We start from the raw sequence: 15,607 nt of genomic DNA, 5'->3' as shown, positions 1-15,607 counted from the left end.
GATAATAACTATTAAGGTAACGCAGTATTACAGACCCCATTGGATAACAAATATTTAAAATGATATCATATCTAGAAAGTAGGTACATCTCTCCATTTCGGCCAGAGAAAAACACAGCTTTCACCTTGCATCCATTCTGTATCGTCTACATTTTTTTTCCCAAGATGGCAGCCCTGTTTACTCACAGAGACTTCTTCAGTAGTTATGTTCGTTTGCAGTCTTTCTTCTATTTCCACGGCTTCGGTGATGCTCGATTTACAAATTGTGCTAGGGCGGGAGGTGTTGTATGTCAGAGCTTCGCTGTCATTAGTAGGTTCTGTGGGACCTCCTTATCTTGAACCATGCAGAGGGACGTCGGCAGCTTCCCGCTTCCCCCGGCGGTAAAAGTGAAGCTTATCAGCGCCGGCTTCCAGAGTGCTCAAGACCTTCTAGAAGTCAGTGCTTGCGAACTCAGCAAAGGTACCATTACCAAGTTATTATTTATGTATTTGTGCATTTTATATAGAGCGCCGACATTACCAAATGTGTTAGAGCGCTATAGAATAGAAAAGGAGTATTGCATAAGGCGTGATTATCGTTACAGAGGACGAACTTAATTACGCAACCAGTATGGTAATGGTAATAACGTATTAGTAATAGCAGTACTAGACTTAATGCAACAGGATTTTGAGTAGAGTGAAATACGCCGAGGGCACACGTCCTAAAAAACAGAAGTGGGGGGGGGGCTAACTAATTTGGGAGTAGGCAAGTGACATCACAGGGAATGACATCACACAAAGTAAGACCATACATTCGTTTAGTTGTTCTATTATGAGGGCATTTAAGCTCATTAAGAGATTTAACCAATGAGATTTTGTGTCATGGTTGTGCCAGAAAAGTGACACAACCTGGCCTCAATTTATACCTTTCTTTTTTTATTTCAACTCTGCCAGAAAGAAATTGTCAGCAAGGATAAATGTGGCTGTAAATCTGCTATGCTCAATTGATTGCAAAGTTTGCATTTTAAGATAAAGGCACCTGCTGCAGAGATCTTTGTTTGCCCAGTAAATCTCAGGAGATAATAATGGTAAATGGTAAGGCAACTCTACAGGTTAATGCATTTGCTGGAGCGATATGTGTTTTGTCTGGTGCCAGTTTTGAATCCAATGAGTATTGAGGTTTAACGCGTCTCCTGGTAAATGACAGATTTTATTTTATTTAGATAGGTAAGTGGGTTACTGCATTTGCACAGAGAATCTGTTGTTACTTACAGTTCACAAAGCAGATTGTAATCTTTCAAATATGGCACAGTGAGCTATGAAGGACAGTTACTCCTACACTTTGTAACTGCCGCTATCTGACGTAACACATCCTATACGTTGAGTTACACACTTATTTAATTTATTGTCAGTCTATAATGTGTATGTGGGATGTGATGCGCTTTGACACCCTGCTTTGGCATGAATAGCGCTATAAAAGAAACAAAACAAAATAGTGGTATTTAAATCAAATGTATAAGTATTGGAAAAGACCAGCACGTCTGACATTCTTGCAGCGCATTCATATCTCTTATATACAGGGACTGAACAAAGTCAAAGACATGCCTCTCTTAAGTACTTGTAAAGTAATAAGAAGTTGTGTGCTTTGTTTCCCCTCTATTGCATTTCCATCTAGGTGTGAGGTTCCAGATAGCTCCCAGCCATGTTACTCGAACAAAAGGAGGCCTAATGGCCCCTGAACTTAGACTTTGTTTTGGGCCCACCTGAAACTTAAAAGAACAAAGCCCCCTTGCCGCCTGTATGTTGCTGCTCAGAAGGAAAGCAGACCATGTGCAGGTGTTGCTGAATGTGTCCCGGTGTCTGAAAATGACACTGATGATTCAGCATATTTCAGTGGGACCCAACTACTCGAAAGGGTCGATGACGCCAAGTCTGTGAAACTAGTGGATGGACGCGGTTTACCTATGTTTACCCCCGCGTTGGGCCCTGCAGATGTGTGTTGGAGTTAATTGAAAGTGAGTCAAATGCATCTTGGTTATTGTATCACAAGACATTACTGGACAGAGGCACCGGACAATCATAACTGCAACTGACATACTTGACAATTGCTCTGTGCACTTTGCAGAGAGGCCAAAGATTGGATGACCACGTATTCTTAACACCTTTTTGCCCCACTGACTAGCGCAGAGAGAAACTGCCTTCAGCCACAACTGAATTGTGGCCTATAACAAACACCAGGATGCAACTCCATTAAAATTATACAATAGACGAGTGATATGCTGCCTGAAAAATTCCATGACACAGCACCCTGGAAAAAACAAATACTCGTAGGGAATGCAAGAATGTGAAATTTAAGCAGGAAAGACATGGATTACCTTCACGTTTTTACACTCCTTGTTCAGCAATGGATTATTGCTCTTACATGAAAAGTTGAGGACATGAGCACAGGGCCCGAAAGGAGAGGATGTGGTCTTAAGGCTAGAGCGGTCGACCTCGGAGCTTGGGAATCGGGTTCAAGTCTCAGCAGGGCGCTCCACATCCTGTGATTCTGGGCAAATCACTTAATCTCCCCGTGCCTAGCAAAATGTGTCCATCTGTAACATAACTAACTGCTGCTAATGAAAAGTGCTCTGATACCTTTAGGTCTAGTTTGTGCTATATAAAACTCCCCATACCCCCCAAAAAAAGGGACCTGTTTCAATGTTCGTTTAAAATTACTACTGGGTCTAAGACGAGGAGGGACCCGGCCCACTTAAAGCCCTGGAGATAGTTCGGGTGGTAAATATCTCAGGGTCTCTGGCCAAATGATATTCCTTCCTGTCTTACTTTGGACCTGGTAAACCAGGTTTGAGTCCTGCGTTGGTTCTACTTCCTGTGTTTCTGGCAAATTACTTAATCTTCTTGTTCCTCCCCCTCCCCCCAAAATATGTCCTTTTGTAATGTACCCTGTGCTCATGTGAAGTTCTCCAGTGCCCTTTGGGCCAAGTTCTTGCTATATAAAACTGCAAAAAAAATGCTGAAGTCATCACTTACTCCACCCCAATAAAAACAAGTTTGCTGTTGTTTAATGCTCAAATCCATGTATGCATTGAACCCCCATGCTCAGGAGATCCCTAGAAGCACAAGTGGGGGCAAGCCTTGACAGTGGAGACTGGGGCGAATTAACCATGTTTTGGAGAATAAATGCTACAAATATGACAGATCTCGGCACATTCTTCTGACCAGCCAATCACTGTGAGGGCAGCCTGGGTTGCACAGCTGCATTTCTATTTCTTAGGTTATAGAGAATTAGAAAATATGTAATTTTGATACAAATTAGTTATCAGTGTTAAACATAATTGATTTTGCAGACTACATTGCTTAGGAAGACCTATGTACATTTGGTATTGCCTGATTCCAGATATTCAGGGCAACATTTAATTGATTAGCATTGAAGAATCTACACTTTCCTAGTCTTACAAAGGAAAGTCTTAATTTTATTAAAGACACAGAGGCGAGTAATATGCCTTCATAACTTTATTTTCAATAGCAGCAGTTAACTAAAAAAAACATTAGACACAACAGCCAATGGGGACAGAGTATTTGTTCAACATAACCACCAATCGGAACACAACATGGCTTATAACATCCATCATGAGTGCAAACAGTCCTCTTTTCTTATGCAAGAAGTCATGAAGAGGAATGGAATAGTGGTAAAATGAGAAAAAATAGCAAAACAACCAACACAAGGGTAAACAATTCCTGGGTAAAGTCCAAGAGTCTGGATCCAGGAAGGAGAGCTTCTGTAGGAATAAGACCATGGCAGGAAAGACGTGGAGAAGAACCAACTGGAATCCTGGAGTTGGAAGAAGTAGCAGGTGAATCATGTAGCTGTCGTTTTTGAAGCACCGGTAACTGTAAGGTGGGAAAGAACATTGTTAGTAAAATGTTGTGGTGGGATAATATTCGCCTCTGTGCCTTTAATAAAATTAAGCCTTTCCTACGTATGACTAGGAAAGTCTAGATTTTATAGCAAGTCACAGAGGCTTCTATTATGCTTGTTTAAAGCATATTTATCACCACAGTGGAAGAAGTATGTATAGGATTGCAACAAAAGGTACAAAAAGTATTAACATTTGACCAATCGGCCGATCTCCGAATGTCCTCTAGACGAGAACCTGCCCAAAAGGCCTTGGAAGCCATGGCCCCCCTAGAGGAGTGGGCTCCAAAAATGGAGGTATCAATCCAAGCGAAGGACATGACCCACTTAAGCAAATGAGCCAGGATAGGGGACTTTTTTTTTTATTTTTTAAAGAATTGAGGTGTTGGGTTTTGGAGGACATTCCAAGATGAATAGTTTGTTGTTCATGCAGTTTCAAACAATTGCCCACACATAGTTGAGGATGGTCAGGAAAGAAAGGGTATAAAACTGAAATTTCAAAACCAAATTAACATCTCATAACGGACTATTTAGGAAGGGCGATAGCAGCATTTACAAAATGTTACTCCCTTTAACAGACGGCACACCATTGGATGCCCTCCCACTGGTTTTCTATCAACTCTAGAATAATTGGATAGGGTTCTGGATCTGTACAGTAAGGGGCAGATTTACAAGTCCCATGCACCGCCGGTGCATCACGTTGCGTGACGCACCGGTGGCGCAGCCTGCTAAGGGATATTTACAAGCACAGGTAAAGTCACCCTGCGTGACTTCACCTGTGCTTGTAAATATCGCCCCTGTTCATGCAGCCCTTTGCGTGTTAGGGGCGGGACCTGGGTGTTGCTGTGGGTATTCCCACGCAACACCCATGTCCCCTGATGCATTTCCAGATGTACGAGAAATCGTAAACCTGGAAATGCATCACTTTGCTGCACCACCATAGGGGTGGCGTAGCCAAGCGAAATGAGGAGAATTGTTTTCATTTCTCCTTATTTTTTCCTCTTTTAATGCGTGCTGCATTCTACAGCAGGCATTGAAAGAGGAAAATGCCTGCATTGATTGCTTTTGTGCAGGAAGGGGCCCCTTCCTTCATAAAAGCAATCTCCTCATGGCGCAGGCAGCTGTTTCTGCGCCAGCAAAGGAGAGAGCACAGGAATGCGACATATCATTGTAGATATGTCGCATTCCTGTGCTCTGAAAGTGCTGCAGCGTGGCGCAGCCAAAGGGCTTGCGGTGCCACGCTGCGGCACTTTCTTGTAGAGATGCCCCTTAGTTTTTTCTCCGCAAGCAAGGGAGGCCAGGAAATTTACTACATAGGTGGCATGTGCTGCCCCCATATACGATACAGAAAAGGGGGTGGTGATGAACAGAGTGTCTGAATTAAGCAGACCACTCTTACCCAGTCCAAAGATCAGGGCTTGATCCATCACCGTTATTTATCTCTCTGCCCCATCCCAGCTCAGAACCTGGCTATATGCAAATTAGTCTGTCCCTGGTTCATCACCACCCCCTTTTCTGAATCATTTTGGCCCCCATATACCAGCTTGCCTATGCAGCCCCGGCTGACTTATAGGCCTTTGTAGTGTCTGGAGCCCAGGATTTGCTCATATACTCTGCAGCCTTTGTCAAAAAGATTGGCTCGTCCCGCTAACTTCCAAGCAGACAGTAAGAGGGTGTTGAGGATGAGAGAATGTCTGTAACTGTTGGGATGTGATAGGAGATACGGAAAGACTGGACAAAGCATGGGATAATCTATTGACATCTCTAGTAGAAGGTGGAAACCAAACCTGAAATTGCCAAAAGGGGACCTCTGTTGGACTTGGCCCTTTTTGGCAGGTTCACCCCTGAACTTTTCGCCTTCAGCTCTGACATGGTGGTAGTGGTTTTAAACCTCTCGGCACTTTAGCACTGTGGTCCAGTATAAAGTGCGTGCACTCTCTGAGTGCGTGTGGTGAGATTGGCCTGCCCTCCCATAGGAATGCATGGGGGATAAGTGTGTCCATGTTAATTCCTGGTATGAGAGGAGTGCAGGGTCGAGTTTAGTATGTATGAACTCATGAGGATAAATGCTGCTCAATGGTGTGCGCAGATTTATGGTGACTGGTGGAAAAATGCCACTTTTAGAAGTTGGCATTTCTGTGTGCTATGTGTCTGCCTGCCTGATGTGAATTACATGTCTGGCTGGTGAGTGACCGGAGCTGAGAGGTGTGGGTTGCTCCAGGAGGGGCAGGGTGAGTCAGCTGGGCTGAAAGGGACACCTGGATTGAGGGTAGTGGTAGGAGAGATCCCCTGACTCAAGGACTGTGCCCAGGCTGTACAATGCTGGCTCCACCGCCTGGGGTGTGTCTAATCACTGAGCCCCCACCTGACAAAGGGGAGAGGAGCTGGGCAAAACTAAGTGCTCCAAATCCCCCCTAAACCAGTTCTGACTGGTATTCCCAAGCCCTGTGCTGTGACACAAAGGGATTTTGTGATATAAATGTAGGGGCTGTGACCCCATGAAGTTGTTCAGTCTTGGTGTGCTGTTCCTGCCGGAGCGTGCTGCTGCTGGGGCCCAGGGGGGCTGCCATGAAGGCTTGACTCCCTGGGCCCTGCAGTGCCCCCTTGATTCCTAAAGGACTTTTGGGACCCTTTTGCTTCTTGTCATCTCCAGGACCTTAACAAGATTTTTGCAGCATTTTGGCGCACTGGGAGCGCTTTACTTGGACTTCGCTGGGGATCTTATACTTGTTAGATGTTACAAAGCAACTCCTATGTTAGCATATGGGACAGATTGTAATAGTGAAAAACTAAATTGGCAGTATTCCACTATTAGGACATGTCCCACACACCATTACACTTTCTACCTTCCACTTACACTGCACCCTGCCCAGGGGGTACCTTAGGCCTACCTGAGTGGTGCCTTTCATGTAAGAAAAGGGAAGGTTGGGACCTGGCAAGTGGGGGCCCTTGCTAGGTCGACATGGCAGTAAAAACGGCATGCAGACACTGCAGTGGCAGGTCGGAGACACCTTTGAAAGTATGCTTGTGTGAGTGGCACAATTAGTGCTGCAGGCCCACTAGCCGCTTTTATTTCCAGGCCCTGGTCACACACAGTGCATTATACTAGGGACTTGATAGTAAATAAAATAAGCCAAACATGGAATCACCAAATAAAATAAGCCAAACATGGAATCGCCAATCTATAAACACAATTTACAGTAGGAGCACTTGCAATTTTACACTGAAGAGCAGCGAGAGAGCGTGCAGAGGCACTAACCAGTAAAATGCAGTGCAACATACCATTATATACTTTTATTTGCTGCACAAACATGCAGTCCTTTAAAGAACATTAATACATCATAAACATATAGAATGTTCATGAACAAGTATAATGCACAGGGCTACCTTCCTCTTTAAACTGCGAACAAACAAGTATGAAAGGAATACATCTCTGGTACCAAGGAAATGAAGAAGGTTTGAAAAACCATGTTGATACATATGTTGCATATCCCAATCCTAGGTGGAATTATCTGAAATAAGAGCAAGATTAAATAATAGGACGTAAAACAGTGCGTGATAAGCATGTTATAAACGTAGACATTTAGCAAGCTTAAACTCAAAACATTTTATCCCTTCTCTCCTCATATTTTGGGTGTGGAGGGTGGGATAATGTTGGCCTCCGTATGTCTTTAATGAAATCAAGATGCTCTCTGCATAATAATTGGAGAATCGTCATTTCATTACAAGACCGGAGGCTACCATTATGCATGTTCAAAGCTACTAAGAGCTACATTGCTAACATGCTCCATTGGTCTTAAGTCAAATTTGGCAAAGGTGTTTGCGTTCGACCAGTCAGCTGTTCTAAGAATCACTGAAAGAGATCCACCTGACCAGAAAATGTTGCTAGACATTGCCCCAGATAAGTGGACCCCAAATATTGATAGATCTCTGCTAACTTCCAAATGTCGAAATGTATGCCCTCATTAGAATAAAATCTGTTAGATTAGTCAAGAACCTTTATATCTGAAACTTGTTTGAAAGAAACAAGGCAAAGTAAAGTCACCAATTTAACGAAATCTGTTTAAGAGATCAGAATGAATTATCTTGCCAAGAATCAAATACTTAGAAAGTTAGACTAACATCCCACAAGGAATCATAACGTGCTTTAGGGGGTCTTTTGAGTCTAACCCCTTTCATTGCGCGGGACCTTTTCACTACGCCGCAAGACGCTTGCGGCGCAACTGTAATTTCTTTTCGTTATTTTAAAATTAAACCCACTTAAACTAAACTACACTTTTTACTAACCTAATTGTGATTTAACCCTTAAATTGTGTTTTCTAAGGGCAAAAACAATGAAACCACCAAAAATTACTTTTAAAATACTCATAAACGCCACATAATTAACTATAAATCCAACTTCACTTAACTACAAAAACAGTAAATTACATCATATATATTTCTTAAAGGTATGCAATTTAAACACTATTTTCTACCATAATACGACAATATAGCAATGAGATGATTCTTATCTGTCAAGGACCAGCATATAAAAGATGTAAACTGCTGCTGTGACAGAGGTTTTATGTGTAATCTGGACATCCTAAATTCTGTAATTTTATGTGTTGAAGATGTTTTGCTTTGGAGTGCTGCAAGGAGCTCGCAATAAAAGTGATAAGCATAATGCTAGCCTCCAGTCTTGTCATAAAATCAATACTTTCCAGGCAGCAGCAGTGTTAGCTTCTCTCATGTACATATATGTAAGAAGACACAGTTACGTACATAGGTAAACTAGGCACTTGGATAGGGTGCCCATTTAAGTGCATACCAAATTCAAGGCAAAAACATAGGCATTTAAAAAAATGTAAATTAAAGAACTCATTAGACTAGACCGGTCATTGGATTTTAGTAACAATGCACGTCTGTTTAGTTCGAATTGCTGGCAGCTAGTCAAGGGCCATCATTGGTTGCAGCACATGCATTTTATATTCCACATTTGGCACAAATTCAAAATAAAAAAATAACATGAGATGAAAATGGAGAAAACTAGAGGAATGTTGGTTGTAGGGGGTGAGATAATTATTGCATAGTACTATATGGACACTTACGTAGGCTTCTATACGTCTTTAAAGTCCTAAAGCACTCTTCTGGGTGGACTGGTTGCATTATTTATTTAGCGCTGCATAACTGAAAGGTTGAGAAGTATTCCAATTTTTGTCAGTTTAATGTGTGCCCTTTGGGGTTCATGGTTGAGAGGGTATATTTTAGTGACTGGCTTAAGTTGGATATGATTATTCCAGTACAAAATATGATGGCGTGGTGGTGCACGATCCGCTGAGTGTTGCTGCACATAAGAATGGTTTGTTTATTACTAGTAGAAGGAGGTTATGATGCAAGTACAGTGTGCAAGTGGAAAGGCATTAAATGTAGTATGTGTCAGTTGTGAAGGCCTCATTTATATTGTGTTCATTTCTAGAAGCCTCTACAGTACAGTAGTGTGTTTTGGTTCTAGAACCAAAATCTGCTGTGTTGTCTGGTTTGGAAGGCCACATCTAAAGCGTTGTTTCAGCTCTTTAAGCCTTTCTTAAGGTCGCATGTGGAACTTATTTGGTGAGCTTTGGAGCCTATATCTTTCATACTACTTCCATTTCTAGACTTCATCACTTCTGTATTATTTCACATTTATTTTAGAGGCAACCTCTGCCATATTGTGCCCAATTCTGTCTGCTACACCCTGTGGGTTGTTATAAATTAGTATGGTTAAATCTTTGACTGGTGTGGCCATTTGTGAAGGCCCTTCTGGAGAAATACATTGATATCTTGTGAACACTTCTGGACTTTTGTGTCCAAGAGGTGATGGGGAGGCTTGGAGAAGAAACTGTGGGAAGAGATCCTGTCATGTGCCCTGTACAGGCTGCCTATCGCCATTCCTTTAAATAGAGCCTGTTAGTCATGTATTTCTTGTGTTCATTTCTGCTTTCCAGGCAAGTAGCACATTTTTCAACTCATCCTTCAGTTATTTTGTGTAAATTATATATTTAATATTCCATTTACTCTTGGGTTAATACTTACAGGGCGGTTTCGGTGTCTGGCATCTTTTAATTGGTCTAATGTTTAATGTACATTACTCAGACAATTGCACCCTTCCTTATGTTTTCCTATATGTTTTATATGGGGAAACAAAATATACCTCCTGCATTGCTATCTTTTGTATCCCCTACCTTTTCAAGGGTCAGCTTTTATCCATAGAACAGTTGAAGTTGCCTTTTATTTGATAGATTACAATTAAGGCTCTCAGTTTTCCATTTTTACAGATAAACACAGACATAAAACAATGTGTTTCCTGTCTGTATCTATTTTTAAAAGCGGAAAAATACTGAAAATGTTGCTTTTAGTGAAGGACTCTTTATGCTGAATTTCATGATTCCAGGTAAAAGCTGAGCGGATAGACACACAGGGAGTTACACAGGCTGGATCAGATTTCCTTAAATACAAGCATATGTTATCATATATTTGTAGTATTAAGCTAATCTGCACCGATGGGTGTAGTTTTGTCATATGTGGCTACTTAATATGCTAAAACGCGACAGGCTTCCACATATGAGTGCACGTCTAAGAGTTAAATGAATGTAGAAATATACCATTTTACGACTCCATTTATTCTCAAAACACAAAATAAATATGGATAAATATCAATAAGACGACCAAAAAATAAATATGGATAAATACAGACGGAAATGTTAATAAATAAAATACCATAAAACCAGGATCCCTAGTTACAATGTATTTACTCACTTTTTATATTATTCTCCACGCTTTTATATTTGCTTCCTTTGAGGAATAACAAATATAATAGCCCATTTCAGGGTTATATTTGATATCCTCAAGGTTTAACACTTGCAGGGATGTAATTTGACATGGCCTTATGGCTTGCTCGTGACCGTGACCGTCCTGGCTTGCTTTGAAGCGGTCGCTCCTCACGCTCCCTGATCATCCTGACTTCGTAGCGCTATACTCCTCATTGCTGCCCGGTATCGTAGCGCTTACTGCTCACCGCTCATTGCTGCTAATTATTAATTGAGCACTGCTCGCATTGCCTGTTACATTATTTGTGCTTGGTATCGTAGCGCCATACTGCTTACTGCTCACTGCTGTTAATTAGTAATTGTTGCACTGCTCGCATTACCTGCAAAATTATTTGTGCCTGATTGTGCCGGTACCACTGCCCAGATCATAGCGTTATTCCGGTTGTGCCCCAATCTCATCCTGTTTCGCTTTTTGTTTGTGCTGCCATTTTGTTGTTGTGACTCCTAGCCCATCTCTCCACCCCGCTGCCGCCTCCCAGCTGCTCCTCCCTCGCTCCGCCCCCCTCCACTATCTACATATGTCAGAGCAACAGACGCGCAGCGTTCACGCGCATCGGGCGCGCCAAAGGTAAGCCCGTCTACGCCTGTCCGGCCTGGACCGCGCCCAGCGCCAGACACCCTGGTCCCCGCAAAATCCACTCCACCCGCATAACGTACGACACCGCTACCCTCTCAGCACTTCACCCCGGCCAACTCACAAACTGCTACGAAGCCGCCCCAGGACACACCCATGGACCCTTCACCTGCCACTCCTGCAAGTTCGACTGCATCAGGACCCACACCAAATCCACAAACTCCAAACAGAGCTCCGACACTAACCACCTGAAGTGCATCCTGCTCAACACCCGCTCGGTCCACAGACACGCCATTGAACTTTGGAACCTACTCGACACCACATCGCCGGACGTCGCCTTTCTTACAGAAACCTGGATGAACGCCTCATCAACACCCGACATCGCCATAGCCATCCCGGACGGCTACAAGATCATCCGAAAGGACCGCATCAACCAAACAGGAGGAGACATCGCCATCGTCCATAAGAACACCATCCGCATCACAACCAGTTCCGACGACACCCTCAAAGCAGCCGAACACCTTCACTTCCAGATCCACACCGACCCCAAGACCACACTCAGAGGCACCCTCATCTACAGGCTACCAGGACCCCGCACACAATTCAGCGAAGACATCACTGACTTCATTAGCCCACACGCCCTCCCCTCCGAGGACTACATTCTACTGGGAGACCTCAACTTCCACCTGGAAAAGAACAACGACAGCAACACCACCACCCTTCTGGACAACCTCGCCAATCTCGGACTCAAACAACTTGTTGACACCCCCACCCACTATGCCAGCCACACGCTCGACCAAATCTTCACCTCCAGCAAGCACATCTCCTTTAACCACACCACAGCTCTCCATTGGACGGACCACAGTTGCGTTCACTTCAACTACAAAAAGACTACGACCCACAACCACCCACAACCAATTCCCCGGAGAAACTGGAACAAAATTACAACCGACCAGCTCTTCACATCGCTTCACCAAAACCCTCCTGCTAAATCATCTGACCCAAACCAAGCAGCCACCAACCTCACACAATGGATCACCCACAGCGCTGACGAATTAGCACCCTTGAAAAACCTTCAAATCAAGCAAGGCAGCAAAAAAGCCCCCTGGTTTAATGATGACCTTAAGAAATCCAAGAAGATCTGTCGCACCCTCGAGAAAGCCTGGCGAAAAAACCCAACCACTGACAACCTGGCCACCTTCAAGAACGCCACCCGAAAACACCACCAACTGATCCGATCCACCAAAAAAATAAGCATTCAAGGATCGACTCGACAACAACGCCCACAACAGCAAGGAACTATTCAACATCGTCAAAGAGTTTACCAACCCCACAGCCGGCACCAATGACATCACTCCCTCCCAAGACCTCTGCGACTCTCTAGCCTCGTTCTTCCACAACAAAATCGCTGACATACATAACAGCTTTGGAGACCAGTCCACCCCACCCACCTCCGAACTAAAACCCTCCTCCAACAACCTTTGCGCCTGGAACCCTATCACCACTGAAGACACCATCTGCCTGATGAACACCATCCACTCAGGATCACCAACCGACCCATGTCCCCACCACATTTTCAACAAAGCAGACTCCATTATCGCACCCCATCTCCGAGACGTCATCAACTGCTCCCTCAACTCCGCTACCTTCCCGGAAAGCTGGAAACATGCCGAACTCAGCGCACTCTTGTAGAAACCCATAGCAGACCCCACTGAACTTAAGAACTACCGCCCCATTTCGCTCCTCCCATTCCCTGCCAAAGTCATTGAGAAAGCCGTCAACAGTCAACTCGCCGCCTTCCTCGAATCCAACAAATCCCTCGACCCTTCACAGTCCGGCTTCCGAGCCAAACACAGCACCGAGACCGCCCTCATCTCAGCCACAGACGACATTCGCACTCTACTGGACAACGGAGAAACAGCTGCCCTCATCCTACTTGACCTCTCCGCAGCCTTTGACACAGTCTGTCATAACACCCTTATACAACCCCTCAGCAACGTCTGAATACAAGGAAAAGCACTGGATCATCTCCTTCCTCGCTGGAAGAACCCAGAGAGTCCGCCTCCCCCCTTTTAAATCAGAGGCCACCGAAGTCATCTGCGGCGTACCACAAGGATCTTCACTCAGTCCCACCCTCTTCAACGTATACATGAGTCCCCTCGCATCCATCGCGCGCCAACACAACCTCAACATTATCTCCTACGCAGACGACACCCAGCTGATCCTCTCCCTCACCAAAGACCCAAACACCACCAAAACCAACCTACACGAAGGGATGAAAGAAGTAGCCGAGTCGAAGAAGAACAGCCGTTTAAAACTGAACTCGGACAAAACGGAAGTCCTCATCTTAGGATCATCCCCCTCCGCCTGGGACGACTCATGGTGGCCACCGGCCCTAGGAACCGCACCCATACCAACGGACCACGCACGTAACCTGGGCTTCATCCTGGACTCCTCCCTCTCGATGACCAAACAAGTCAACGCCGTCTCATCATCATGCTTCAACATCCTACATATGCTCAAAAAAATCTTCCGTTGGATCCCCACCGAAACAAGAAAGACCGTCACCCATGCACTGGTCACAAGCCGACTGGACTACGGAAACACCCTCTTCGCCGGAACCACAGCCAAACTACAACGCATCCAAAACGCCTCAGCCAGACTCATCCTAGACATCCCCCACCAAGCTCACATTTCAGGTCACCTGAAAGACCTCCACTGGCTCCCCGTCAACAAGAGAATAACGTTCCGTCTCCTCACCCACGCACACAAAGCCCTCTACGACCTAGGACCAGAATACCTGAACACGCGCCTGTCCTTCTACACCCCCACCCGCCAACTACGATCGTCCAATCAAGCCCTCTCCGCAATTCCACGCATCCAAAAATCCACCATGGGGGGAAGATCCTTCTCCTACTTAGCCGCCAAGACCTGGAATTCTCTCCCCACCTCCGCCTTACACAGAACCACCTCTCCTTCAGAAAACAACTAAAAACTTGGTTATTCGACAAGTAAAGTTCCCCCCCTCCCTCAAGCGCCTTGAGACCCTCTGGGTGAGTAGTGCGCTATACAAATTTAAACTTGACTTGACTTGACTTATATTGGTGATAGGAGTATAGTATTTTTCTGCCCAGATTGCACCCTTGATTGTGTTTTCCAATACCCTACTCTATGGATGTCAAATATTAAGGCTTATGCATTGCAATAATATTGTGTGTCTTCTACTTTTTAAGGGTTAGCCACAGAACAGTTGAAGCTGCATTTTATTAGATAGGAAATGATCATCTTTTATATTATTCCACAAGCTTTCATATTCTGTTTTTGAGTGCGATACCAAATATCTTACTGTGCTGTAATATTTGGTATGCAATAGATATCAAGGATTAACATCGACTGGGATACTATTTTAGCTAGAGGAATTCAGTATTATTCTTTCAAACTGCGCTTATCCATGGTCTTTGTCTGTTGATACCAATATTACAGCTGATGTATTGCTGTACACCACCTACTTTTCAAGGGTTCCCTATTAGCGACTGACCGGTTGAAATTGCCTTTTACTTCATAGGTCATTATATTATGTTTATGTACATTTTATGTCATGACCTTTCACATCCTATTCCGGTGGGACTGGGGGGGGGGAAGGGATTACCAAATATAATACCCATACCATGCTATAATATTTGGTGTCTACTATTTATTAAGTATTAACACCTACAAGGATTCTGTGTGACATGGACTTTTATTGGGTAAGTAAATACAGTATTATTCTGCAAAACTGCACCTTCGAAACCTGTTTTCCATGATATTTATGTATGGTGACTCCAATTATTACAGATGATATATTATTGTATCTCGTATCCCCTGCATTTCAGAAAGTTACTTTCAGCAATGCACCGGTTACAATTGCCTTTTACTTCAAAGGACATTACATATGGTTCCTTACTTATAACAGTACCTGTCCTGATACCTAGAAGTTCTGACCTAGGTGCTTGCTGATGCAAAATGTAGGATGACACGGTTGTACACTTTACTGTAAAAATTATGCCATGCCTGCAGATGGTACACATATGACATGTAGTCCAAGGCACCTAGTATGTGTGCGAAGACGTCAGTGTCATAGAAGCTTGTCTTGAATTTTTGTAGAGCGTGGTCTTGTTTTAAGAACAGGAGACAATGTAGTGTGAAACACAGGATGGCTTACAAATCAAGTGCTGGGAAAGCAGATAATATAAAGAAAATATTAGAAATCACTAGGTACTCACTCCAAAGGCAAGCTCATCAAGAATCGGTG

At 43.9% G+C, this 15,607-nt stretch overlaps 1 protein-coding gene across 2 annotated transcripts in view; it reads left to right on the top strand.

The window, feature by feature from the left end:
* Positions 1–251: 251 nt before the first annotated feature.
* RAD51C (RAD51 paralog C) overlaps positions 252–15,607 on the top strand; it is a 581,015-nt gene continuing 565,659 nt past the window's right edge. The window contains exon 1 of one of the 2 annotated variants that reach the window (XM_078679854.1): positions 252–459. In XM_078679854.1, coding sequence (XP_078535980.1) covers positions 342–459 — 118 coding nt within the window. In that variant the 5' untranslated portion in view covers positions 252–341. The remainder of the gene's footprint in view (positions 460–15,607) is intronic. The other variant, XM_078679855.1, reaches the window with a different exon arrangement.

This window comes from Lissotriton helveticus, chromosome 3_1, assembly GCF_964261635.1.
Source record: "Lissotriton helveticus chromosome 3_1, aLisHel1.1, whole genome shotgun sequence".
Classification (NCBI taxonomy): Eukaryota; Metazoa; Chordata; class Amphibia; order Caudata; family Salamandridae; genus Lissotriton; species Lissotriton helveticus.
Note: the sequence above shows the minus strand (reverse complement) of the source record. Positions and strands in the feature narration are given on the sequence as shown.